This window comes from Culicoides brevitarsis, chromosome 2, assembly GCF_036172545.1.
Source record: "Culicoides brevitarsis isolate CSIRO-B50_1 chromosome 2, AGI_CSIRO_Cbre_v1, whole genome shotgun sequence".
In the NCBI taxonomy this organism is placed as follows: Eukaryota; Metazoa; Arthropoda; class Insecta; order Diptera; family Ceratopogonidae; genus Culicoides; species Culicoides brevitarsis.
Genome location: NC_087086.1, coordinates 24,194,791 through 24,220,519, shown reverse-complemented (window position 1 = coordinate 24,220,519; position 25,729 = coordinate 24,194,791). Strand labels below are relative to the sequence as shown.

Genomic DNA, 25,729 nt, shown 5'->3' with positions numbered 1-25,729 from the left:
TTTTCAAAGAATATTCTAAAATTTAAAAAACATTAAATTTTTAAGAATTTTTATATCGAAAATACATGAATTTTCTTCTTTACAATTTTTTTCAAAAAAAATTACATTTTATTTTTTTTCTTTCTTTTCTTTTGACAGTTCTTTTTATGATTTTTTTTGGTTTAAATTTTTAGCGTGAAATACTCTGAGATCAATTTTAAATTATGAAATCTCAATGTAGATACCATAAAAATAACTAAAATATTCATTATTGATTAAAATTGTTAAAATTTTGTCGTTTTGCATGAAAAAGTATTTCAAAATTATTTTTTATTTTTTGCCCTCCCCCCCATTTTGAAAAAAAGTTCTTGGAACAAAAATTTCGAAAAAAATTTGAAGCAGCCTTGAATTGAGTTTAAAAAATCAAAAAGTGGCATAACCAAAAATTATTTTAGGCTGCTACATTTTTTTATTAGATTTAGGCCGCTCCAAATGAAACTCAATAGTTTTGTCCAAAATTTTTGAAATAAAAATGGGGGGGGACAAAAAAAATTTTGAAATACTGTTTTTCATACAAAATGTCAAATTTTCGATCGTTAATCAAAATTATTATTGTTTTGAGTTTTTTACATTGATATTTGTGTATTAAAAATTGATTTAAAAACATTAAAATTAAAAAAAATGAATATGATAAAAAAAAACTGTCAAAATTTTTTTGAAAAAAAAATTCAATTTTTCATGAAAATTTTTAAAGAAAATTTTATGTAAAAATACAAAACTTACTAAAAATTGAAAAATTTTCAAAATTTAATTTTTTCGAAATCGGAAAAATAAAATGAAACAAAAATAATAAGTTTCATTTGAAGCGGGAAAAAATTATGAAAAATAATAAAAAAAAATTTCTCACCATCTTTCTGCTGCAAAGAATCAGCCACCACCAAAAATGCTCTCAAACCAATCGACATCCGTTCCGGCGTAGTAATCACTTTAATCTGTCTCCCAACACACAACAACTCAAAAACAATGTCTCTCATCGCAAAATCCAGCCTCTCTTGCGCTATAAACTGAATAATTTTGACAAAAATATTCAAAGGCGTATCTCTTGGAACAACGGACTTGCTTCCTCTCGGAAAAAGTGAGTTAACGATGGACTGCAAGCGAGAATGTGTCGCTTGATTCGACTCGCACTTGATCCGGATCATGTAAACCCAAAGGAGACGATATAACGATTCCAGTGCCACACGACTCATTTTCTGGTCGCGATTTTTCAAGTTGGACAAACACATTGCGAGGAAATAGTGCCAATTGTTGAGGAAAAATGTCTTTTGCGAGACACACAAGAGACACGTGACCAACGGGAAGAGCGCTAGACGATGTTTGCTCTTCGTACTGGCGTCCAAAGTCGATGAGTAAAGCAAATCCACGAAATTTTTGACACACGGGACATTCACTTCGTTCTTGACAGCTGAAAAAAATAAAAATTCATTGAAAACTCGCTTTATTTCACAATAATTGAGGACTCACCTGCCGCTACTGGCACCAAAATCTCGACAAAAAGTCCAGCAAGTGCATGTTTGATATCTTTATCCTTGACTTCGAGAAAATATTGTCCGCATTCGTGCATAAACTGGAATGAAGCTTCAAATTCTTCGATAGGAACCATCTTGACACGGAAAAATTTCATTCCCATCAACAAACTGATGATACTTTGCGTGGTATGTGGCGAAGGTTCTTTCGCTCGCAGCTCTTTTAGCTCCGTCATGAACCTTTTTCGCACGGATTGGAACCGGGATTGCGCCAAAACGCCAATTACTTCGGCATACAAGTCAGCAATCATGTGGATATTATGCGCATTTGGCGAGTTTTGGATGCCTTCGCGGAACTTAAAGTGTCGAAAAGCGAATTGTTCGATGCGTCGAATGAGATCGTCGTGTCCTGGATGGAAGGGGAGCTGTTTCAGGACTTCCAGTAAGGCGAGACAAAAGATAAATTCGACAGCTGCTTCGCGTCTTTGCAATTGTGACTCGAGTTCTGCGGAATTTTTGACGACATTGTCCAGTTTTCGAATCTCGTTGTCGCTCAATTGACGCGTATGCCAGGCGAGGAGGGCCCGCAACAACGACGGGAGACAATGTTCCGCTACGGATCCGAGTGCCGATAGGAGTTGATCAAAACTCGGGTTCTCTCCGCGTTGTAGCAGCTTTGAGAGACTCTTATCGAACGGTTCCAGCATCACCATTTCAATTTTCTTCTCGGCCAGTTGCGTAAAGTTGTGAAATAATGCGCGCATCACAATTTCACCCGGTCGCAAAGTCCCGTCGCCATACAAAAATAAATCCATTGAGTTGGTGGTTTGACTTACGGCAATGGAACTGCGATTTGGAGCAGTCCACGGCAAAAATTGCGTCCGATTAGCCACCGTCGTGACAGTCGATGGCGATTTTAAGGATTCTATTTCTTGATTTAGCACCGAGTCTGGTGATCCAATAGGTTCCATGTGATATGTGTCACTTTCGTCAGGTCCCTCCATGATTCCCTCCTTCATGAGACTTCCGGGTCCGGGACTTCGTCTCTTTAAATTCGAATCTGGCACGGAAATGTTGCTGCTTCCCTGCAACGGGGAATTTTCCACCGAGCAATCGGACCGTGTCGGATCCCGGTTCGGGGAATTTTGCAAACTTCGGTCACTCAGAGACCCCTCGAGAACGGTCATCATCGAATTTGCCTCACTTGAGGTCACACTGTGACCCGAAAGCACCGTTCCACTAGTTGATGTGCCATCCATTTGGGATACACTCGAAATTTCTGTATGAACAAAAAAAAAAAAATTAATGATTTTTCCGTGTTTTTTGTTCAAATGTCAAATTTTACCTGTAGTTTGACTCGTTGAGTCAGTCACACTTTCGTCATTTCCATCCATCTTACGCAATTTCTACACAAATTTGCTGGCGAATAACAATTAATTATCATCTGACATGGTCGACGTATGTGTGTGTAGAATTTTTTTTTCTGCAGGGCGTAATTTGTTTTTTCGATATTTTTCGTGAACTAACACGATTTTTGCCGGTTTTTTGTGATATTCTCAAGCACTATCACTTTAATTTCGTTTTGAACACAAAATTAAGGCAAAAATTATCGATTTACTAATTTATTTTTCGATTTTATTGGGAACTTAATTTGCCTTTTGTTTATTTGTTGACTTTTTTTCGCCGATTCCTGCAATGTTTACATTTTAGTCGTGTCAAAGATGCGTCAGCTGATCGGCGATGGGTTCGAGTACTTTTGAAAATTTGGTCGTTGAATAAAAATTTTTAGATTTTTTTTATTTTTTATCAAAATACAGAAAATTTTCTACAAATTTTAGTTATTTCGAATTTTTTTGTTTTAATTAAAGAAAAATTGAGCCTTCCTTGTAAATCGAATTGGGAAGTTACAATTTAAGAAAGATTTTCAAATTTGACAATTTTTCGAAATATTGAAGGAATAGAAAAGTTCTAAGTTTTTTATAAAAAAAAATTAATTTCTTTGAATTTACAATTTTTGCAGTTCAAAAAAAATATTTTTAAAATTTCTTTCAAAATTCATATAAATATTTTTTTGAATAATTCAAAATTTTTTGGAGAAATAATTTATTTTTTTTGAAAAATTATTTTTTTTTTTTTAAATTAATTTTTTTTTTGAAAATTTGGATTTTTATCAATATTTTCGTAAATTTTAAGGTTTCAATTTAATACTAATACTTATTTCGGTGGAAAATAGTCATAAAAAATAATTGTCAAAAAATTTTGAAAAATAGTTTTCAATAATATAGTTGAAAACGAAAATATTAAATTTATTCGCCTTGGGAAAAAATATTAGAAATAAATTTGTTTTTCAAATTTGTCAAAAAATGTAATTTTTATGAACTTTTAACTTTTTTTTTACACCACTGGAATTTGACTTTCAAAGATTTTTTTTTAAAAATTCAAAACTTTTTTTAAAATAGGTATTAATTTTTTTTTTAATTTTTAATCTGAAAAATAGGAAAAAATATTAAGTAAAATTAAATGAATAACATTGTACTTGCCTTAAATTTATACCTAAAAAGAAAACGAAAAATATTTTATTTAATGCTGTAATTAATTTTATTTTTCATAAGTGATAATTTTGTCATCAATTTAAAGTGCTTGTGTCTCCTTGAGTTCTCTTGAGCGTTAAATGCGTGCCCAATACTCAGTGCATCTACAAAGGAGTCCTAAGGAGTCCCGCTAAAAAGGTATTTAAAGTCAGTCACACTTCTGCGTATGTATCAATATATACAAAAGTAATTATATTTTTTTAAAAGGAAAGGTCATAAATATCTGAGTTGCGTCTTTCGTGTGTCGCTTAAACGATGGAAATGGTGACATTGATACCAAGATTCCCGTTGTCCGCAAACAGTTGCGCAATGGATGTATCGAACACCAAACAGTCACAATTCAAAATCGCACTTGCAACGCCCTCGTGAATGGAGCGCGGCATCGCTTCCCACGTCAAACGACGCCGATTGCCATTCAGTTCCAGACGATACGCAAAGTTCTCCGCCTGCTTACGAGATCCAATGAGCTGCACAATCGCGAAAAATTGCTGATGCCCGTCGAACTTTTCCTGCTTCTCGAGCACGAGCATAAAGTGATGGCCGAAGCACGACTGCATCATGACCCAGTCGACGGCACCAGGTAAGTTAATGTCTGTCGCGAGGAAAACAATGTCCTCGCCTTGGAGTGTCGTGATACTTTTGTGCGACATCATGAGATGCGGCATCACGAGGTCCAGCGAGCCTTGCCACTTGCAACTGGCGCCCGGGCAGGGACACGCATACGGACGATATTCACAGACTTCTTCGTGCTCGCCCTTCTCTGTGTACACGATGGATGCCGTGCACCCCAAATTTGAATGTTTGCAGGGAAATTTCACGTTGGACGCCACCTTTTCCATCGCCAGGTTCCGGATGTTGCCGAGCGAGCCGCGACACGTAGGACAACACGTAAGTTTGCTGCGGCAACTGCTGCACACCAAATGCCCACTCTGGCACTGCAGGATCGGCGGCAACACGTAGTCAAAACACACGGGACATTCGAACAGGGAGGCAAGATCGTTGGACATGTTAGGCGAAAGGGCATCTGGCGACACGGAACTGCTGCCCGACGACGTGTTGAGGTCGCGCGACGACGAAGACTGCCCGAGACTCGGACTGATTCCTTGTTCGCGTCCTGTCTGGCTGCTACCGCCACCGCTTCCATTGCCGCTGCTGCGCTGCTTTGCCGACATTTGTGGTTTCTGGGACATCTTTTGTTGCTAGCGAGGAAAATGCAATGCTCGCTACTCTCCGTGGACACTTGTATCCAATGAAGATAAACAAATGCAATTACTCCAACTCCCAAGTGACGGAAATTCTATTTTTCTCTTTTATCACAATTGCGCCTGAAAATGCACAAACACCTTCACTTTATTTCCCTTCTAGAACATCCAATGCACCAAAATTCACCCTTTTTTATGGCTTTTTCTAATGTTTAGTGCGCAATTTCGATCAAAATAATTCACAGCTATTAATCAGTTTACAACACTGCAACTCAATACGCCACCGAACCATCCATCGGGCATCACGGATTTAGGAGGTGACCAAAGGGGTTCCGAAAATTTTCGTTTTTCAGAGTGACATGTTCCTCCGAATGAAAGTGCAATCGACAGGATTTACATTCGAGGTATTTTTTTCGTTCAAATGATCGGACCGTTAATGAAAAAACCGTTAAATTTATTCCCTCAATTAATTCTGTACATGTCATTGTCGATATTTTCTATTTGTCGAATGTGATCCGTGCCATAGGGATGCAAAATTTCCTCTTCGCAGAGAAAGAGGAAAGTTACAAAGACCAAATAAGTCACCAGCATGAAAATACCCAAGCTACGTCTTGCTTGGTAGTGCATGAGGCACGTTGTGAACCAATTGTAAATCACCATTATGAAGAGAAATATCAGGCAAGTGGGTCCATTGACGCCGGAACGAAACTAAAAAACGAAAGAAAGGAAAAAATAAGATTTTTATATTTATAATTTAAAAAAATAATAAATAATTTGATAAAAAATAATTACACGACCAAAATTGAAATGACAAATGAAATATTCTTTAATTTTGACTCAAAAATTTTAAAATAAAGTTTATAAAATGGTAAATTATTATTTAGGTGAAAAATTGTTCGCAGTATCAAATTTCTTAAAAAAAACTAATTTTTGAAAATTTAAAAAAAATATTCAATTTTATGAAAAATAACGTAAAACAAAATTAGTCTAAGTAATTCATAGAAAAATATCACAGTCTGATTCAACGAAAGTGAAAAAGAAATAATTTTAAGGCTAAAAAAGATAAAACGTACTCGATAAGTCCAATCATGATGGAATAAAAGGCGTATCAACATCGTGGATCCAATTCCGATGGTAAGAACTAAAAACAAAAAATGTTTTTCAAATACTTTTATAAACTTCAAAAAAAAAATCTTACTGAAAAAAGCTTCAACAAAAGTGGAAGTGATGGCCATTCTATTAAACTTTCGATGACATAAAACGATATTCGTGAAAATGTCTAAAAAATCATGAAAAATTAATGGGATTCATTTTTTTGATTTAGAAAAAGTTACTTATCAATCCATTGGCCCATGCTAGAAATGTTCCACCAATTGTTGCGCGTTGAAGTCCACACAAAACTCCAATGGTATGAAGACCACTTATCAATTCCAATAAAATTATGTAAATTAAGTGAATTGATGCCAAATAGGTGTATACCACAAAAACCTAAAAATATCATTTCATTTGAAAAAAATTGAAAAAAAAAACTTTAATTAATTAAGGAAAAAAATTTTAGAGAAGAAAATCCATGATAAACTCTTAATCATAGTACCAAAATTTATCAAAATGGTCAAAATTTTAAAAAAATATACATAATTTTTTTTTGGAAAATGTTGTTAGAATAAAATTAGAATGAAAACTTAAACAAAAAAATGGAAATATGGAAAAAATAATTGTTTTTAGAAAGTTGTTATAAATTATTAAAAATGAAAAATTAACAAAAATAGTAAAAAATAGTTAAAACAAAAAAAAAATACTCACTTTAAAGTAAGGAGGAGCCTTTTGAGTCCGACTCGTGAAAAAAACCACAAATGAAAGAAACAGAAAAACCACGATAATGACATCGATGAGGAAAATTTCACCAACTGCCGGCATTTCAAAGACCGTGATGTCCCATGCTGGAAGGAAATATTAAAAGAATTTCAGAAATTAATAATTTATATTACTCACTATTGAGAGAAAAGGCTGCAATTGTTGGATAAAGCAAAAGTCCTGAGATGTAATTAAATTTTGACCAATTCCTTTCGTATGCAATATAATCAACTTTTGGAATAACAAACAACAAAACTAGGTAAAATGGAGTTTGTACGATCAAAATTGCTTTAAAAACTTTTCCAGATTTCTTAAATTGTTTCATGTCAAACGGCTTCATATAACGCAAAAACATTTTCCATCCACTCAACTTGATTAATCGCTCTGATTGTTCCTCGATGTCACTTTCTCCCGTAAATTGTCGCAGTTGTACCACTTCAGTCACATTTTCTTCTACTGCTTCATTCAAAATGTCATCTGACAATTTTAGACGCTTTTTGTGCATTTCCTTTAATCGCTTATGACCGATAGTGGTGATTGTGAAAAATACGATGAACAACGACAAAAGCGCAACAACTTCATACATGCCAATAACGGAATCGTAAACGATGAAAGCAAGCACAATCAAGGCAGCGAGAATAAAAAGAGTCATCATAATGAATTGTCCTTTGTGTAGTTGAAACGGACTTTGAATGACAATGAGACCCATGGTGAATGTCAAGAGAAAGATTGTAGTGCCCAAAATTTGATTGTAGAATAATTCGGTATCGTTGTCCGCTTGAATCACGGTCGACATGAGCTTGTTGAGACTATTTCCGAAACACAAAATCGTCATGCCACCGAGAAATTCACTAAATCCGAGGATTCGTGTCAAGTAAAGGACAGCGTTTGTGTAGAAACGAGTGGAAATCGTAATTATGAAGCCACATAAAATTAATAACCAGAGAATCTGCAAAAAATTTAGTTGATTAAAAAATAATTTCAATGAATTTAATTTTATTTTTGTACAAAATTCATAAAAACTATGAAAAAAAACTCGGAAATGGGAAATTTAAAAAATTGACTTTTATAATGACGTCAATTTTAATTTAAGGATTCAGTTCTCTTACCAAAAGGGGGACTCCATAAAGCTTTCCAAGATGACAAAAAACTAACATGATGTAATTGATATAATGAACAGTTTCAATGCATTCCGGAGTGCTTTCCACAAATTCACATTGATCCTCATCGGGTAACTCAAGGATGTAGTGGCAGGATTGCTGAAAAAATCAACATGATGTATATTCATGTTTTCAAGTTTTATATGAAAAAATCAAATAAAATTACAATTGGGGTCGCTTTAATATAACTCTTGTGAGGTAAGGCAGTAGGAAGTTTTTCAATCATTTTTGTTTTGTTTTTATTTTTTTAGGAGATTAAATATCAGTGGTTCCTATGTTTTTGTTTTGCAAAGAAAATTCAAAAAATTGGATAATTACAAAAAAATAAAAAAAAAATTTTTGTATAGCGAATAAATTTTATCAAAAAAATTCAGGGGGAAAAATAAAAATTAAATTAAAAATTTAAATATTTTTGACATTTTTTGGAATTTTTTAATTCAAAAAATACTGCTTACGATAAAATCATATAAAAAACAACAGAAATTCGCTTTAATAAGACGTTTCCTATTGAAATGTACAAGAAAAGGTCACGTGCCCAAAAATTTTTTTTCATGAATTTTTACTGTGGGAAATATTTATTCACTTTTAAGTTCAAATTTGAAAATAATATTAACTAAAATTAAATAAATGTTAAGGATCAACGTGAAACATCAAAAACGTTAAAAAATTACAAAGAAAAAAATCAGAAATATTTATTTTTTTATTTTCCCATCCCCTCATGAAAATCCTCATGGGACAAAAAATAGAAATATTAAATTTATTTGCCTAAATCCCTTTAAATTTTTTGATCGACAGAAAATTAACCAACTAAAACTATTGAATATTTAAAGGCGATTATATTTAAATTTTGTTACCCGTCCGATTTTGTTAGGAAAAAAAAATTAAAAATAGTTAATGAAAAATATATTTTATGTCGAATTTAGTCAAATTTTCTTAAAAAAAAATAAAATTAAATGAAAAAATAAAAATACAAAAAAATGTCAAAATTATCGTAAAACGATTAAAGTCGCTCCAAATTTTTTTCTATGTTTTTGTCCCCTGCCCCATTTCAAAAGCCGAAAGTCCAATGGAGCAAAATAAAAAAAAAAGTTAAAAATTTCATCAAAATTGACCATTTTTTGGTGATTTTTTTACTTTTTCAAGGAATTTTAAAAAAATTTTTTAAAATATTGTTAATTTTTAATATTTTATGTGTTGAAAATCGAAATTTTAAATGAATTTTCTTCTTAAAAATATTTCCTAGCAGTTTTTTTTAAATTGAAAATTATGAAACGTTTCACCTAAAAATTATTTTTCAAAAATTTTTGAAGGTTTTTTTATGAAATTTTTTTGTTAAAATTTTTAACTTGAAATACTTTCAGATCAATTTTAAATCATCAAATCTCAATGTAAATACCACAAAAACTACTAAAAAAATTTTCATAAAGGGCCCAAATTTGTAAAAATTTTGTCATTTTGTATGAAATAGTATTTCAAAACTTTTTTTTTTATTTTGCCCCCCCATTTTGAAAAAAATTTTTGGGACAAAAACATCGGAAAAAATTTGGAACGGTCTAAAAACTTAAAAAAAACATTAAAAATTTTAAAAAAAGTTTCCTAGGTATTTCATAAAATAATACTAAAAATAATTTCGATGATTAATTAAATTTTAAATAATTTATTTAAATCGCCTTTCAAGAAAAAGTTCAAATTTAAATTTTATAACTCGAAACCGTAAAAAATTAAAGTTCTTCTCATTTTTTTTCAAAACCTACAGTTTTTTTATTGATCCTTTAATTGAAAATTATGAAACGTGTTGTCACCTTATTCGTTTGCTAATACAATGAATTGGCTCCAAAATGTGCTGATTATTTAGTATCGTACTATCATCCTACCCGTTCACCATGCATTTTATTTTGCGACAAGTTTCGGATAATTTCGACTGTAATGTCTACCAAACATTAATTAAAAATTACTCGACTTTATTCAGTCACGATGACAGTCACAAAGATATCACAATCACTTTTACGAATAGCGATAAAAAGTTAAAAGCACACAAATGCATCCTAAAAGCGGCATCACCCATTTTAGCTGCCAAATTGTCCAAAGACACGAAAATTCTGCAGATTTCCGATGTAAAAGCGGACATTTTTGAAATTATGTTGAGGTAATTTTTAAACTTTTTTTAAAACATTTTTAAATAAAATTTGTAACTTTTAGTGGGATTTACTTGAACCACATCACATCGAAGGGCATCGACATCTTCCAAGCATACGACTTGTACGAAGCTTCTGTCAGATATCAAATTGACGACATTTCTGCTGTAGCTTCGGATATCATGAAACGTCGAAGTGTCGCTCTGAATTGTCAATTTTTGATGCAAGCAGCGATCAAATACAAGATCCGTGATTTGGAAGAAACCGTCAAAGAGACCTTTGCAAGTGCGGCGTATATGGCGTTGTCTTTCTATGTTTCGTACAAAGTCGATGATGAGGCATTTCATCGGTTATTTGCACTGGATGAGCTTAAAATTCAGTCAGAGTTTGAGTTGTATCTCGCTGTTGAGACAATGTACGATATTCGGGATGAACGAATCTACCCAAAGTGTCTCAGTCAAATTCGATTTCTCTCGATGGACATTGCGGATCTCATGAATTGCGATTTGCTGAGTTCGGAAGAAAAATTGGCAATCGCCGAAAATGCCGATGCAATACGAAATAAACGCAGTACAAAAATCCAAATGCCGAAACGTTTGTCAGCTGAACCGAAACCGAGAAATTTTCTTGTAGTTGAGTAAGTTTTTTATTTTGTTTTGAAATTTTTAGGCTGTTTCAAATTTATTTCGCAATTTTTGTCAAAAAAAAAAAAGAAATTTTTTAACAAATTTGTGATCTTTTCTATATTTTTTACTCTTGAAATGCTAATTTTGCAATTTGCTAAAAGATTTCTCAGTGAGAAATTTCGAAACAAAAAAAAAAAATTTTTAAATTATAAAATCAGGAAAAAAAATTTAAAGATATTTTCTCAAAAAATAAAAAAGAAATTGAAAAAAATCTATATCAAATACTACTCTATTTACGAAAATTGTTTAAAAAAATTATATTTTTTTTAATTCTGAAAAAAGTTGGAAAAAAATCTAAACAACGATAATTTTTGATGAAATTTTATTTTTTTTTTCAATTTTACAAATTTTACAAAAATGCATCATTTTTCCTTTTTTGTTTAACAGTCAGAAGGAACGAAAGATATTTTGGACAGCAATCATGTTAAAATGTCGCAATCATAAAAAATACTTGGAAATGTTCTACAAAAACATGGAAATACCGGAAAAAGAAAGAGAAGCGACTGAAAAATTGATAATTAGTGGTCGTACTCCAAAATTTGCCAATAAAGAACGTATCGAGGAGATTGCAAAAAATATTTTTAAGTTTTGAAGTGCATTTTATGTAATTGTTTTGTGATATATTTTAATGTTTATGTTGATTATTTTAATTTTTTGTCCTCAAACCTCAAAATTCTACATTCTTCATGTCAAAAAAGTTTTAAAAAAATAAACATTGTGTTCAAAATATCGATCAAGACAATTTATAATGTTTATTTAAATTTTGCACTCCTCGCCAAAGCATTTCACCTTCTTTGACCATATCAATTCCAATAGGTCCGATGAAAAAATTTGGAATTTTTAGATTTTCATGACGCGATAATGACTCAATTTCATCAAAATAATCATTACAGAGCGAATCACAATTTGTCACTTTAATCGATGTTTGATTTCTCACCAAACCAGTCATGAAAACGTCCTCCAAATATAAAAAATTAACGTTTTTCATTTTTGTGAGTAGTTCTTTTACCGTATGTGATGCATAAAACACTGCCGAGCCCATACAAAAATTCGGATAAATTTCATCAGGAAAGTCATCGGTTGACACGAAATATCTTGAACTTACATCCCGTTCAACTGATGCATTGACAAACTTTCTACAAAATAGAAAATCTTTGTTTGCATCTTCAATGGACTTCCAAAAGTTGTTTTTAGTGGCATGCAAAATATATGGCAAATTCAATATAACGTCATCATCCACTTTTAGCAAAATTTTGGTATTACTGCAAAAGGTGTCGAACCATTTCAAACCCATCACCGCTTTGTAAGTTAAATTTTCGTAGGTATCGATGAATGACCCTTGAATTATATCATTAAAAATCGTATTTTCCAGAGCTATTTGTTCTTGTACGACATCGGTGTCGGCAATTCCAAGAAGAAAGTACACCATAAAATTACCGAATTTGCTACTTTGCTCCTGGTTTGCCCATGTTCGTCGAATAACTTCACGTTGAAGGAGATTTTGAGAAGCCGAGGTGACCAATACTAATAAGTCTAATCCGTTTGCAGGACACGGAGGTTGTTGAATTATAAATTTGAAGTTTGTAATATTGAGTATTTTGAAGGAATTATGGTTTTGATGGTTCAAAAAATTAGAATTTCCTTTATTCTTCATGTAGGTTAGTAAAATTATAATCAAAATTATTCCACTGACTGTGCCTGATCTAAGAAAATATTAAATTTTTAGTATTTTTTTTTCTATTTTTCAAGATTTACATTTACCTTCTGTTGAGTTTCATGACTTTTATTTACTATTCTCATTAACAACTGAAGAGTCTGTTATTGAGTGTGATATAATAGAACAAAATTTTTGTTAAAAAAATAATTATTTTTTAAACAATAGTGTTGTTTTTATGTTGATCATGTGCTTAGAATAAATTAATGTGTTAGATAATTTTTTTTCTCGTATCAAATTTTAAAATTATCGAATCTACAAATAAAAAAAATTAATTAATTTTTAAAAAATTATTTTTAAATTTAAATTTATTATTTTAAATTTTTATATTTTAAGATTTTTTATAATAAAAAAAAAATGATTTTTTTAGAAAGTATTAAATATAAAAAATATTAAATCATTTTTAAATCACTCCAAATTTTATTTGAAATTTTTGATATAAAAATATAAAAATAAAATAAAAATAAATTAAAAAATGAAAAATCTCTTTAGAAATATTTAGTTTAGTTTTTAGAAATATTAAAAAATAAATAAATTTTCCCCAATAAATTTTTTGTTCTTTTAATGGCAAAATAGTTCAGAATATTTTTGATCTAATTGAAAAATTATTTGGACAGATCTTAACTTTTTTAAATTTTAATTTTTTAACTCATTATGCTTTTGACTTTTGAAATAGGGGAAATAGCCACTTCATTAATAAAAAAAAATAATTAAAACGCTTGGGAAATTACTGATTTTTTTTCTATTTTTATTTCAAAAATTTTTGGACCATTTGAAATAATCTAGACATTGAATACAAATAGGTGTCAATTACAAATTCTAGTAAATTCTAACAGTTTTTCATCATTTAAGAAAATTTCCAGCAGTTGCCTGTTTTTCATGTCTTATATTTAAAATTCAAGTAAAAATCTCGTCAATTTTCTTTCTTTTACAAATTTTTAACAATTATTATTATTATTTCTAATAGTACGTTTCATAATATTTAGTGTTAGTACATATTTAGTATAAAAAATGAATAATGCATTTCCTTGTGAATTTTTAAGTCACGTGGTCTTAGGATACTATTGCATTGTTGCAAAAATTTAGGACGAATTTGGTCTTTCGCAATTAGTGGTGCCTTCACGTTTCCCATTCAAATTATTCACATTTTGTTCCATGGCAGTGGCATTAAAATTTACGAACAAATCCTCGTCTTGCAAACTAAATGTGGAAAAGCGATCGGCATTGTTGTTCCGTTTGTTCTCCTTGCTGATGATTGTGGCATTGGCCGCTTTTGCTGCGAGCGTAGTTGGTTGGAATGAGGGCATAAAAATGGGATTGTCGCCAGACGACGTTTTATTTGCGGAACTTGTTGAGGGACTGAACAAATCATTGTAGAAAATTTCGTTTGTGGTCGGTGTCACGCAATTGTTCGCTTTGGCACGTGCCAAAAATTTCCGATTCGGTTGATCGGCATTGCGAATCGGCTCGAATGTATGACACTCGGCGTCTGTAGAATTCCTGTTACTTGTTCCGTTATCTGGTTTCTGGATCGCTGCCGCAAATTTGCGTATCTGAGCGGAACTTGAGCTGTTGGCCAACGAATTATTGCGGAAATTAAGCATACGATCAAGTTGATCTTCATTTTCTCCATTTACTGAGTTCCGTGCTGCATCAGAAAACCCATTGCCGACTTGTCGCGACAAGTTTCTCTTCGGCAAATTGACGGACTGATCGAATAATGTAAGAAGAACTAGCTCGTCATCGATCGCAATGTTGTCATTTGCATTATTTTGCTGCTTGACGCGTTGCTCCATCGCAATTTCGGCATATTCGACGAAATTTTCGCCGGAAATTGTATCGGTTTCGGGATCGTCATCCTCGGAGCTTGAGTCGACATTGATGAAAGTTGCCTTCAAATCGGTGGTAGTTGTTGAAACACCACCAACAGCGCCCAAAAGACAGTCAGAGTCGACATCCAAGTCCGACGAGGACGAACATAAATTCGGTGAGGAGTGTGAAAGGTTTTTAGCGGTTTTGATGAAATTAATACTTGTTGGTTTCTTGTTGTCTTGATGAACACTACTGGACGAGGTGACGGGAGTTGGAGAGCTTGTAGACGAAGTGACGTTCAAAAGTTGCAAAAGGTCGTCGAAAGCATCGTTGGTGACATTTCCGGCGGAATCTGCGTTGCGAGCCGAGCCATTTACTTGATTTACAGCCAATGTAGTCTTATTTTCTCGTATTTTAAGAAAGTCTGTGTTGGATTTTCCGTTGATTCTGAAAAAAAGAAAATTATTTAAAAAATTTGTTTAGAGGCGTTTTAAAGGAAATTCAAAAATAAAGTCATAAATTTTAATCTAAGTTTGTGAATCAAAAATTTAAAAAAAATTTGTAACTAGAAAAATTCTAAAATTGAAAATCTGAAAGAAAATTTTTGAAGAATTCTATTTTTTTTAAACCCTAATTATTTTTTAAATTTTTTCTCTAGAATTTTGTTATTTTTTGAATTTCAGTCGCATAAGGCCGCTCCAAATGAAACTCAATAGTTTTGTCCGATGCCCCATTTTAAATTCGGAAATCCAATGGGGCAAAATAAAAAAAAAAGTTAAAAATTTCATCAAAAATTACCGATTTTTGGTGTATTTTCATAATTTTCAAGAAATTTTCAAGAAAATTTTTCAATTTTTAGTAATTTTTGTATTCAAAATCGTATTTCCACATAAAATTTTCTTTAAAAAATAATTTTCATGAAAATAATTGAATTTTTTTTTTTTTCAAAAAAAATTTTGATAGTTATTTTTATGATATTCATTTTTTTTCAATTTTAATTAAAATTTTTTAAATCAATTTTCAAAACACAAATATCAATGTAAAATTTCAAAACAACAAAAATATTGATAAATGGTCAAAAATTGTTTAAAATTTGGCATTTTGTATGAAAAAAAGTATTTCAAATTTTTTTATTTTTTTTGCCCCCCCATTTTTATTTCAAAAATTTTGGACAAAACTATTGAATTTCATTTGGAGCGGCCTAAATTAAAAAAATAAAAAATAATTATTACTCACTTGTCACATTCACTCTTCACCGGAGAAATAGCTTCCGTGAGAGCTGCTTTCAGACTATTCTTTTCACTGCCATTCACTTTATTCTCTCGTATGGGACTCAAAACTGTCTTATTGTCATTCTCCTCGGCAGCACCACCATTGACAAATTTAACGGTAGTGACTTCACTCGAAACAAGAGCTCGATTTTTCGCAATTTCCTGATCCAATCGTCCCTTCAAGTCTTTTATCTTGTTCAAATGCAGTTGTTCTTGTCGTTGCAACCGACTGATGTAGTGCTGTTGATCGCGACACTTTTGAAAGTACGTGCTGGGACGCACTTGAAATTTCAATTCCAACGTATCTTTCGCCGTATTTAGATATCCCTCTTCCGCCAGAAGATTCAAACGGAAAAATCGATTGTAGCCCCAACATTCTCCGACTTCGAAATCCGACACGAATTCACGTTGGATGATTTTCGAGGTGTTCGGGTGAATCATCTGCACGCGATACTCATATTTGGAGGTTTCTGGATAACCAGCAGATAATTCCAAGAAAACGCTTAAAAATTCCTTGCGAACTGGACCATTTCCGTCGGGATAGACTTTGAGGCGCCAGCAAAGACCGTCCGTTCGTAAAGGCGACGAGTAAACGGGCTCCGCTTCTTGTTGTAATTTTGAAAAATTTTGCATGATGAAGCTTCCACTGTCGTACGGCGGCACAACTTCACTCACAAAATCCGCAGAAATTGGCGTAGTTTCGTAACAACTGCTGATCGGCTTGATCCGCACTTGATGGATCATCTTCAGCAGTTCCGGCGACTTCATTATCAACTGAGATTTGCTAAAAGTGAAGAGTTGATGATCGATTTCCTTTAGAATTGTTTCAAGTTGACGGGTTTCCGTTTGAAGGGATTGCTTTTGCTTCTGCAACGTGTGTAATTTGAATTTAAGTTGCGTATCCAAGCGACCGACCTACAAGAAAAATTTCCTTAGCAACGATTTTTAACGGAAAAAAACTCATTTGGACTCACCATAAGCTCAACTACGTTCCGGATTTCCCGGACTTTTTCATCTTTTGCGAATTTAATGGCGTCGACGTTGCCCTCGATGTTCTTCAGCAAACTCAGAAGCTCGACCAAACGTGCCCGAAGCTGTGAAACTTCTTCTTTGACTTGCTGCAAATGCGTTTCATACACCAAATCCAGTTGCTTGAAGGTGTGATTTGAGTGTGTGCCACCAAATAAGGCGCACTGATGACAAATACAAACTTTACAGGTCCAACAATAGACACTCAGCTTCTCTTTGTGCGTCCCGCATTGGTCTTGTTGCGTCAGCTCCGGAAAATTTCCCGCCTTGATGTTGGCGCAAATGTGCTGGAGACTCTCCACTTGCGATGCAACGTCCTCCAGCCAACGACAGTTAACGAGATCCGCTACGCTCAAGGTCTGACGACAATGCGGGCAACTGCGACGCTCATTGAGCCACCGTGCAATACACATAAAACAACACAATTTGCTGCAATGCGGACACAAATGGGCCTCCTGAAGCTTCTCCATGCAAATAAAGCACCGAAAAATGTCGTTCAAGGCCTCTGGGAGCAGTTCATTTTCCAGACTTCCGGGTTCCTTTGTTTTCGCTTTCGTAAAAACGCTTCGCTTTGCCATTGTTCTCTTTGTTCTAGTAGCGTACAAAAATTCTACTTTGATTTTCGCATTAAACTAACACAGCCATTGCACGTTTTTCGTGATTTTACAAAAATTTACACTATTTGCGACGAAAACTTGTAAATTTTTTGCGATTTTTCGGGGGTTTTCAGTTAAAAATGTTGAAAAAAAGGCAGAGACGACGTTCTTTCTTATCGCGAAGTCTGGTGAACTTGACGTTTGTCGTGATGACAAATGAACGACGACTCGAATGAACGCGATGAACGAGAATTTTTGTTGTGGTTTCCAATCAGACAGTTCGATAAGAGCCGTTTCAGCTGTTTTTCCTCGCAAAATGGACGTAATAAAGCCGGATTTGTTGTGGATCGGGTCTCGTTGCTACCGAGTCAATCAAACTGTAAACACTGCATCTCTTGGAGGTTCCCAACTGCCCGAAAAGTACGTCGAACACGACGCCTACGACGATGATTGCGTTGCTGACGAGGAAAATTACCAGATTGAATGCACAAATGGACGTTATTTGACTGCTTTTCACGTGCCTTCGCAACTTTTTGGCGTGATAGTTGGTGCCAAAGGGGCCACACGACGCCGCATCGAAACGGAAACCAGCACAAAAATCGAAATTCCCAAGCAGGGTCAAGATGGTGACATCAAAATAACCAGCAACAATGCCAAAAGTGTCTCTGCCGCACGACGACGCATCGAAATTATCGTCATTGGAGCGCGAATGAAGATGGATTTCACACATTTCTTGTCCGTGCCCATGGTTGAACCCGAAATTCAAGAGACTTTTTTGGATTTTAAGACCAAAGTACTCGGAGACAACGAAATTTACGGCATTACGGAGAAATATTTTCAAAATCCGCACAGACTTCACATCACAATCGTGCTTTTGACGTTGTTGGACAACGCGGATCGAGCTCTGGCTGCACAATATTTGCGGGAATGCGAGGAAACGATCGTCAGCCAGTTCAAAGGATTGGAACTGCAAATGAAGGGACTTGAAATAATGAATGACGATCCATCGGCAGTGAATGTTTTGTTTGCTGCGATCGAAAGTGAGGCAATGCAAGCGATGAGCGACCAATTACACGAATATTTTTGCAATAAGGGATTGATGCAGCGGAAAAATGACCATGTAAAGTTGCATGTGACTCTGATGAACACAAAATTTTTGAAGAATCAGGAGGAAAATAGTCGAGTTGAAGCTTTTGATGCCACGAAAATCCTCCAAAAGTACGGAAATTTCAACTTTGGACGAGTAAAAGTCAAGGAAATTCACCTTTCGCAAAGACATACAAGTGGAACTGTTGGATATTACGAGGCTTCTTGCATTATCAAAGTCTGAAAAAGAAATAAAAAATATTTTTTTACGTAAAAAATGATTTGAATTCAACCGACGACCAATTTTAAATAAAAATTCGATTCGAAATTTGATACCTGGATGAAACGTCAAAAACTTGCTCACACAAAAGCGCGATTTTTTTAGTCTTATTCGCAATAAATTGTGGATTTTAGAAGAGTTAAGCTTTAATTTTCAGCTTTTTTCGGATAAAAAAGTTCTTGAAGAGGTAAATTTTTGTGATTTAATGAAATTTTACCGAAACATTTGCGAAATCATCAAAAAAATCTACTTTTATTAGGTAACTCACAATTCCAACAACAACAACTGATGTAAACAAACAAAATTAGAGAAAGCCAAAAACTAAAATTAGATTTACGAGACAAAGAAAATATCTCTGAACGATGGCTCCGCGCAAGAAAAAGGAAGAAAACCCTCCGATAGTGGAGCAAAGTGTCCGAATGGCAACAGAAACCATGATAAATGACTTTATGAAGGACCATGAAAAGACAGAGCTGACCTTTCCGGCCGATTTTACCAACACGGAGCGTCGATATGTGCACGAATATGTCAAAAAATACGGATTGAAGTCAAAAAGTCATGGAAAAGGTTTGTTTTTGTCTGATTTTCGTTACAAAATTATTAAAAGTTTTCCTTTTTCAGGTCAAAGTCGTATCCTGACGGTGTTTAAACAAACAAAAAATACGCAATTGTCGGAAGATCTTTTCCTCGATTGTACCGGAACTTCACGGAACACCATTTATCAGCTACTTAAAGAGAATCCCCTGAGTTTCAAGGAGAAATGTGACTTGAAGAAGCCATTAAAGGCAAATCTGAATAGTCCAAAGTTGTTTCCGTACCGCATTAGTGTCGGTCAGATGAATGCTCCTCACTTGCAAATTCCGCCATATCCGAGCAATTTGGCGCCTGCAACTGTCTCGCAACGCATGAGTCTTCCCATCTTTCCGTATCGCTCGAAAATTATCGAAACCATTCGAAATTCGCGTGCTGTCGTGATTTCTGGCGAAACAGGAAGCGGCAAGACGACGCAAGTCCCGCAATATATTTTGGAAGACGGAGCCGAATGTCGGGTTCCGTACCGCATTATTTGCACGCAGCCACGACGATTGTCGGCGATTTCGATTTCGGAGCGAGTGGCGCAGGAACGGAACGAAAAACTCGGTTCAACAGTTGGTTATCAAATTCGGTTGGAGAGTAAGATTAGTCCGTCGACGAATTTGATTTATTGTACGAACGGCGTTTTGTTGCGGTGTCTCATGAGCGACAAGCCCGAAGTGGTCTTCAAATATATCACGCACGTGATTGTCGATGAAGTTCACGAACGTGATAAATTTTCGGATTTTTTGCTTATTTCGTTGAAGCGAGCTATGCAAGCTGTGCCACATATCAAGGTGAGTAATTTTTTTTTCGAATGAAACTCATTAAAAATGTTCACAATTTCTTAAAAAGAAAAAAATACAAGAGAAGCAAAAAAAACTTTTAGGAAGAATTTTGTTGAAAAATAACCAACAAAAAGTTTAATTTTATTCTAAAAAATTATATTTTTTATTTAAATTTTTTGAGGACTTGAATTTTAACTGTTTAAAAAATTAAATAAATTTTTAAAAATTTTTTACCTTTTTTTTGGAAAAAATTAAGTATAAAATTTCGATATTTTGATTTGGATTTCCAAATAAATTAAATTAAATTTAAAAATAATTTTAAAATTAATTTTTCTTACTTTGTTTGGAGGTGTATTAAAAAAATCAGAAAAAATTAAATTAGAAAGGATTTTTTCAAAATTTTTTTAAAGATGGTTTCGTAATTATTTAAAAATTTAATCGATTTTTTGCATAAACATTTAAAAAATTTTCGAACCTTTTTTTTGCTTCTAAAATTAATAAAACCATTCCATTTTAATATAAAATCGTTGTAATTAAAATTAATTAATTTTTAATTTATTTTCAGGTGATTCTCATGTCCGCCACCATCGATTCCGAAATTTTTACCAAATACTTTTTCGAATGCCCGTTAATTGAAGTACCCGGAAAAATGTTCGATGTTCAGCTCAACTACTTGGAGGACGTTTTAGTGGAAATTGGTTACACAAATGAACGAATTGAGCAGATGCGTCGCTCTTTGAAGGCTGATGCCACAATTACTGATCCCGTTAAGCGAGAAACCCAAGTGGATTCCAGCGAAAAACTCCTCTCGGCAATTGAATCAGTCAATTTGGATGACGATACCCGAGAATTTGCTGACGAAGTACTTTCAGCGCTGCTCAATGGCGACGACGAGAGCATGGAAGAGCAATTTATTTATCTAATAGCAGCGGAAAATCTCGACGTGGATTATTTCCACACAGAATATAACGTAACTGCATTGATGATTGCCACAGCCAAGGGATCGCAATCCTTCATTCAAGTCTTGTTGGAAGCCGGTGCGAATCCAGATAAGAAAAATCGCGCTGGAAAATCAGCGATGGGAATGGCAAAAGAGAAGGGAGATGCGGAAATTGTTCAATTGTTGTTGCCGTATTCCGGAAAAGGCGAAGATCACAAAGTGGTGAAAAGTAATCCGCTCGAGGAAAAAAAGCTGGCTACGATGCTGCTAGATGGATATTTGGCTGAAAACATGGAAGATACGATTGACCACAATCTTCTGTGTAAACTCATCTCGCACATTCACCGAAACAAGCCAAACGGCAGTATTTTGGTCTTTTTGCCCGGTTATGCTGACATCCTGGAACAAGCGGAGAAGATTCAAACGGAACTAAATGCCAACGAATATCGTCTGTTCATGTTGCACAGTAACATGCAAACAGGCGACCAAAAAGGCGTCTTTAATCGCATGACCGGAAATATTCGTAAAATTGTGTTGGCGACAAATCTTGCTGAAACTTCGATCACAATTGATGACGTCGTTTATGTGATTGACTCGGGACGCGTGAAACAACAAACATTTGATGCGATTTCGGGTTCGTCACAACTCGCGGTTTGTTGGTGCTCGAAAGCTTGTGCGAAGCAGAGAGCTGGACGCGCAGGAAGATGTCAAGCTGGCATCTGTTATCGGCTTTATAGTTCGACGCGGTTTGATACGATGGAGGGTTACACTTTGCCAGAATTGCTGCGTGTGCCACTGACGGAAATTTGCATTCAAGCAAAATTGATAGAGACGGAATTAACAATTGGGCAATTCTTGGAGGAAGCTATCCAACCACCGAGTAGCTTTAATGTCAAGCAGAGTATACAGATTTTGCAGGTAAGATTTTTTTTGTCTGTGGTAACATGAGCTTAAAATTGAAAATCCACTGGAAAAAAACAAAAATTTCATCAAAAAAGGAATTTTTTGGGATTTTAACTATTTTTGTGATTTTGCAAGAAATTTGTTTCAAAAAAAGTAATTTTATTAAAATTTAGAAAATTTGAAAATTTGTGAAATTCAATGAAATTTTACTTAAAAACCCTTTAAAATCAAAATGAAAATAAAAAAATAAAGTCCAAAATTTTTGAAAATAGAATTGCAAAATAAAAAAAAAAGTTTTGAAATACTATTTTCATACAAAATGACAAAATTTTTGTGCGTTATATAATATTTTTGATGTTTTTTTTAACTATATCCTTTGAGGAAATAGTTTAAATTTAAGAAAAAAAAAAATTAAAAACTGTCAAAAAATGTCAGAAAATAACTGTCAAAAAATTTTAAAAATATATTCAGTAATTTTATTCAAAAGATTTTTAGAGAAGAAAATTTTGTTAAAATATGACTTTCAAAACAATAATTATTAAAAATTATTTTTTTTTAAATTTCTCGAAAAATTTAAAAAAAATGCACCAAAAACGGTAATTTTTGATGAAATTTTAATTTTTTTTTGATTTTGTCCCATATGACTTTTGAAAAATTGAAAAAAATAAAATAATAAAAAATTAATAATTTCAGGCAATCGGCGCACTAGACGAAGAAGAAAATATCACAGACCTTGGATTGCGACTTGGAGACCTTCCCATCGATGTCCGTCTTGGCAAAATGTTGCTCTATGGCATCATGCTCCGTTGCTTAGATCCCGTTTTGACGATCGTCAGTGCACTTTCAACATCCGATCCCTTCACACTTCCCACACAATCATTCGAACGTGGCAAGGTAATGGGCATCAAACGTCACTTGTCCGAAGATTCCTTCAGCGATCACTTGTTACTGCTCCGCATCTACCAGAAATGGAGTCGCGAGAAAACCATGCGCAACGAAAGACGATTTTGCCAACAAAATTATCTCCGGTACGGTACTTTGGACATGATTTCAGGAGTGCGTTCGCAAATTCTCGGCCAATTACGCTCAATCGGCTTCATCCGTCCTTACGGCCCGGGAAATATTCGTGACTTGAACCAACATTCGTCGAGCTGGGCCATGGTGAAGGCTTGCATCGTTGCTGGACTGTATCCGAATATTGCGCATGTGGATCGCAAAAAGGGGATTATGAAGTCACGAAATGTCACAAAAATGGGAATTCACATGTCGTCCGTGGTTAAACAGAGATCCACTGATAAACGTGACTCTTTTGATAAATTGCCCACCGATTGGATTGTTTACGAAGAAAAGGTCCGAATTTCTCGTTTTTGCTTGACACAAACGAATACAGTGGTGACACCAATGGCAGTGGCCCTCTTTGCTGGCTCCTTGGCTTTGAATGAGAACAAAAGTCTCGTTCCCTATACGACTCCAAGTGAGGACGATAGTTCCGAGGAAGACGAAATTTCGAATCGATACCGGTTTCTCATTGATGACTGGTTAAATTTTGTTTGTGACACGCAAACGGCATTCTTGATCTTCAACTTTAAGCAAAAGTTGAGTGCGCAATTTTTGCGTTTCTTGAGCGACTCACGAGATTACTTCAAAAAAGCACAAAATAACATCGTCCTCGAGGCACTAAGTAAAATCCTGGCAGACGAAGAAGCCGCTTATTACTTGCCAAAGTTGAAGGATATTGACGAGAAGCCACGCGCGAATCAAATAAATTACGAAATTATCAAAAATCAGACTGAAAATATTCGTACTTCGACTCCCGTTTCAACAAGCGAATCACAACAACGGCAAAACAACCAACAGCCCTCTCCGTCGCAGACATCTCATCAACAACAGCATCACGCTAATCAACGAGGTCGTCATCAGCGTCAATCTCAACAGCAAATTCAGCAGCAGCCAAGTCGTTACAACAACAAACCACGACAAAATTCCAGCAAAAACACTTCTTCAGTCCGAATGCGATGTTTCATTGTCAAAGCGGCATCCCGGGAACAAGTTGTCGATTGTGTCCGTAACGGTCGTTGGGACTTTTCCTCGTCAATTCGATCGCAACTCATTCGCATGGCGCGTCAAAGCAAGAATGCCAAGATTTATATTCTCTTCAGTGTGCCATTGAGCAAGTTTCTGTGTTGCCTCTCGGAATTTTATCTGGACAACGATCAAATCGCATATCGCCTCATCGACGAACGACAATTCAATTTTTCGTATTTGCGAAATGTGCTGAACGGATCTAACTTGCAATATTCCAAACATTTGGACGAATTTCTCGACGGCGAGGAGATTCCACAGGAAATTGCAACTTTTTACTATAATTTGATCGTTAAATAAGTTACTTTATTTATTTATTTTTGTCAACAAAAAGGAGATTATACTTTGGAAAAAAGTGAAAGTTTATTTTTGAAAATATTAAATGTGAAATTGTTCTCTAGAAGAGAAACTGTAAGTCAGGCTGCTACAAATTTATTTTGAACTTTTTGTACCGAAAATAAAAAAAAAATAAAAAATTTCATAAAAATGACGGTTTACAGATTTTTAAAAACTTCTTTAAAAAATTTTGAAAAAATCGACTTTGAATTTTTTTTTGTAAAAAATAATAAAAAATATTTTTGATTTTTTAATTAAATTAAACAATATGTATATAATTTAAATTAATTTCATTATATTTAATAATTAATTTATTTAATTTTTTCTCTTATTGTTTTTCAAATATTAATTAAATTTTAAACTTTTAAAATTAAATTCAGTTTTTTTTTAAATTTAAATTTAATAAATTGTTAAATTAAAAAAAATCTTAAAATCTACTAAAAGACCGGTCAAATATTATTTTAAAAAATTTTAATTTTTTTTACTTTCCAAAAAAAAAATTTGGTAGATACAAAAAGTTCAAAATAAATTTAATAATAATTAATTTGTTAATTGAAATTGAACGACATTAAAAAAATATTTATGAGAAATTTTCGGCCCGTTATGTTTGTTCAAATAAAAAATGTATTTTAAGAAATTTGATATTAATTAACTAAAAAATTTTGTAATAAAAGTTTTCTCTTAATTGAAACGAAAAAATCGTCATTTTGCTGATTTATTCTCTAGCCGCGTGACACTTTTATTAAAACCCATATTTAAACAAGTAATTAAATGAATTGCTTTCTGCGTGTCTGTCAAAGGCTTTTTACGTGATTGCCACATTGTGTAAGTGAAATCGTACGCATGTCACTAAAACATAATTGAAAACCATATTTTCAATTAGAAATACATAAAATTATACGAATTCCATGGCATTCCATGAAAATGAGGAAAAATAAAACAGTAAAAGACAGAAGAAAACATTAATTCTATCCCTTTGTGCGTCTGTTAAAATGTCTCTTAATTGGTACGCATGTGAATATTAATGCATGTGGAAATTTCGCGGTACCACGATTCTTTTGAGTCGAGGGCACATTTTATTATGAGAAGATATAAAAGTGAGCAAAATGTGCCATAAATTGATTGTTAATTAAGGCAAGTGTACGAACGCACACATATGTACCTTAATTAGAATTTCGTGGGTGTA

The 25,729-nt window shown here is 33.7% G+C and overlaps 7 protein-coding genes across 10 annotated transcripts in view; 3 read left to right on the top strand and 4 right to left on the bottom strand.

Annotated features, from left to right (window-relative positions):
• LOC134832306 (protein furry) overlaps positions 1-3,177 on the bottom strand; it is a 54,952-nt gene extending 51,775 nt beyond the window's left edge. For both annotated transcript variants that reach the window (XM_063846289.1, XM_063846290.1), the window contains exons 1-3: positions 2,851-3,177; positions 1,504-2,784; positions 887-1,444 (exon numbers count right to left, since the gene is read on the bottom strand). In XM_063846289.1, coding sequence (XP_063702359.1) covers positions 887-1,444; positions 1,504-2,784; positions 2,851-2,899 — 1,888 coding nt within the window. In that variant the 5' untranslated portion in view covers positions 2,900-3,177. The remainder of the gene's footprint in view (positions 1-886; positions 1,445-1,503; positions 2,785-2,850) is intronic.
• Positions 1-24,670, top strand: part of LOC134832011 (3'-5' RNA helicase YTHDC2-like) — a 216,013-nt gene extending 191,343 nt beyond the window's left edge. Inside the window, exons 1-5 of one of the 3 annotated variants that reach the window (XM_063845892.1) lie at positions 18,907-19,108; positions 19,181-19,488; positions 19,543-20,291; positions 20,848-22,140; positions 22,819-24,670. In XM_063845892.1, coding sequence (XP_063701962.1) covers positions 19,284-19,488; positions 19,543-20,291; positions 20,848-22,140; positions 22,819-24,507 — 3,936 coding nt within the window. In that variant the 5' untranslated portion in view covers positions 18,907-19,108; positions 19,181-19,283 and the 3' untranslated portion in view covers positions 24,508-24,670. Of the gene's footprint in view, positions 1-18,906; positions 19,489-19,542; positions 20,292-20,847; positions 22,141-22,818 lie in introns of those variants that run through there. The other 2 variants (XM_063845895.1, XM_063845893.1) reach the window with 2 other exon arrangements.
• Positions 4,087-5,599, bottom strand: LOC134829560 (E3 ubiquitin-protein ligase SIAH1A-like). Its single transcript, XM_063842662.1, has 2 exons — positions 5,486-5,599; positions 4,087-5,421 (listed from the first exon to the last, which is right to left on the bottom strand). The coding sequence occupies exon 2, from the start codon at positions 5,284-5,286 to the stop codon at positions 4,345-4,347; it is 942 nt and encodes a 313-aa protein (XP_063698732.1). The 5' UTR covers positions 5,287-5,421; positions 5,486-5,599; the 3' UTR covers positions 4,087-4,344.
• Positions 5,761-8,538, bottom strand: LOC134828797 (mitochondrial sodium/calcium exchanger protein-like). The gene is made up of 7 exons (XM_063841783.1): positions 8,479-8,538; positions 8,262-8,411; positions 7,430-8,101; positions 6,633-6,786; positions 6,497-6,577; positions 6,372-6,439; positions 5,761-6,006 (listed from the first exon to the last, which is right to left on the bottom strand). The coding sequence occupies exons 1-7, from the start codon at positions 8,536-8,538 to the stop codon at positions 5,761-5,763; spliced, it is 1,431 nt and encodes a 476-aa protein (XP_063697853.1).
• LOC134830566 (uncharacterized) lies at positions 10,159-11,875 on the top strand. Its single transcript, XM_063844092.1, has 3 exons — positions 10,159-10,458; positions 10,512-11,084; positions 11,521-11,875. Exons 1-3 carry the CDS (start codon positions 10,196-10,198, stop codon positions 11,723-11,725), a joined length of 1,041 nt encoding a protein of 346 aa, XP_063700162.1. The 5' UTR covers positions 10,159-10,195; the 3' UTR covers positions 11,726-11,875.
• LOC134831725 (E3 ubiquitin-protein ligase TRIM37-like) lies at positions 13,657-17,728 on the bottom strand. Its single transcript, XM_063845531.1, has 3 exons — positions 16,905-17,728; positions 15,896-16,845; positions 13,657-15,106 (listed from the first exon to the last, which is right to left on the bottom strand). The coding sequence occupies exons 1-3, from the start codon at positions 17,535-17,537 to the stop codon at positions 13,930-13,932; spliced, it is 2,760 nt and encodes a 919-aa protein (XP_063701601.1). The 5' UTR covers positions 17,538-17,728; the 3' UTR covers positions 13,657-13,929.
• Positions 17,826-18,913, top strand: LOC134832014 (activating signal cointegrator 1 complex subunit 1). Its single transcript, XM_063845899.1, has one exon. It carries the CDS (start codon positions 17,872-17,874, stop codon positions 18,883-18,885), a length of 1,014 nt encoding a protein of 337 aa, XP_063701969.1. The 5' UTR covers positions 17,826-17,871; the 3' UTR covers positions 18,886-18,913.
• Positions 24,671-25,729: the final 1,059 nt, after the last annotated feature.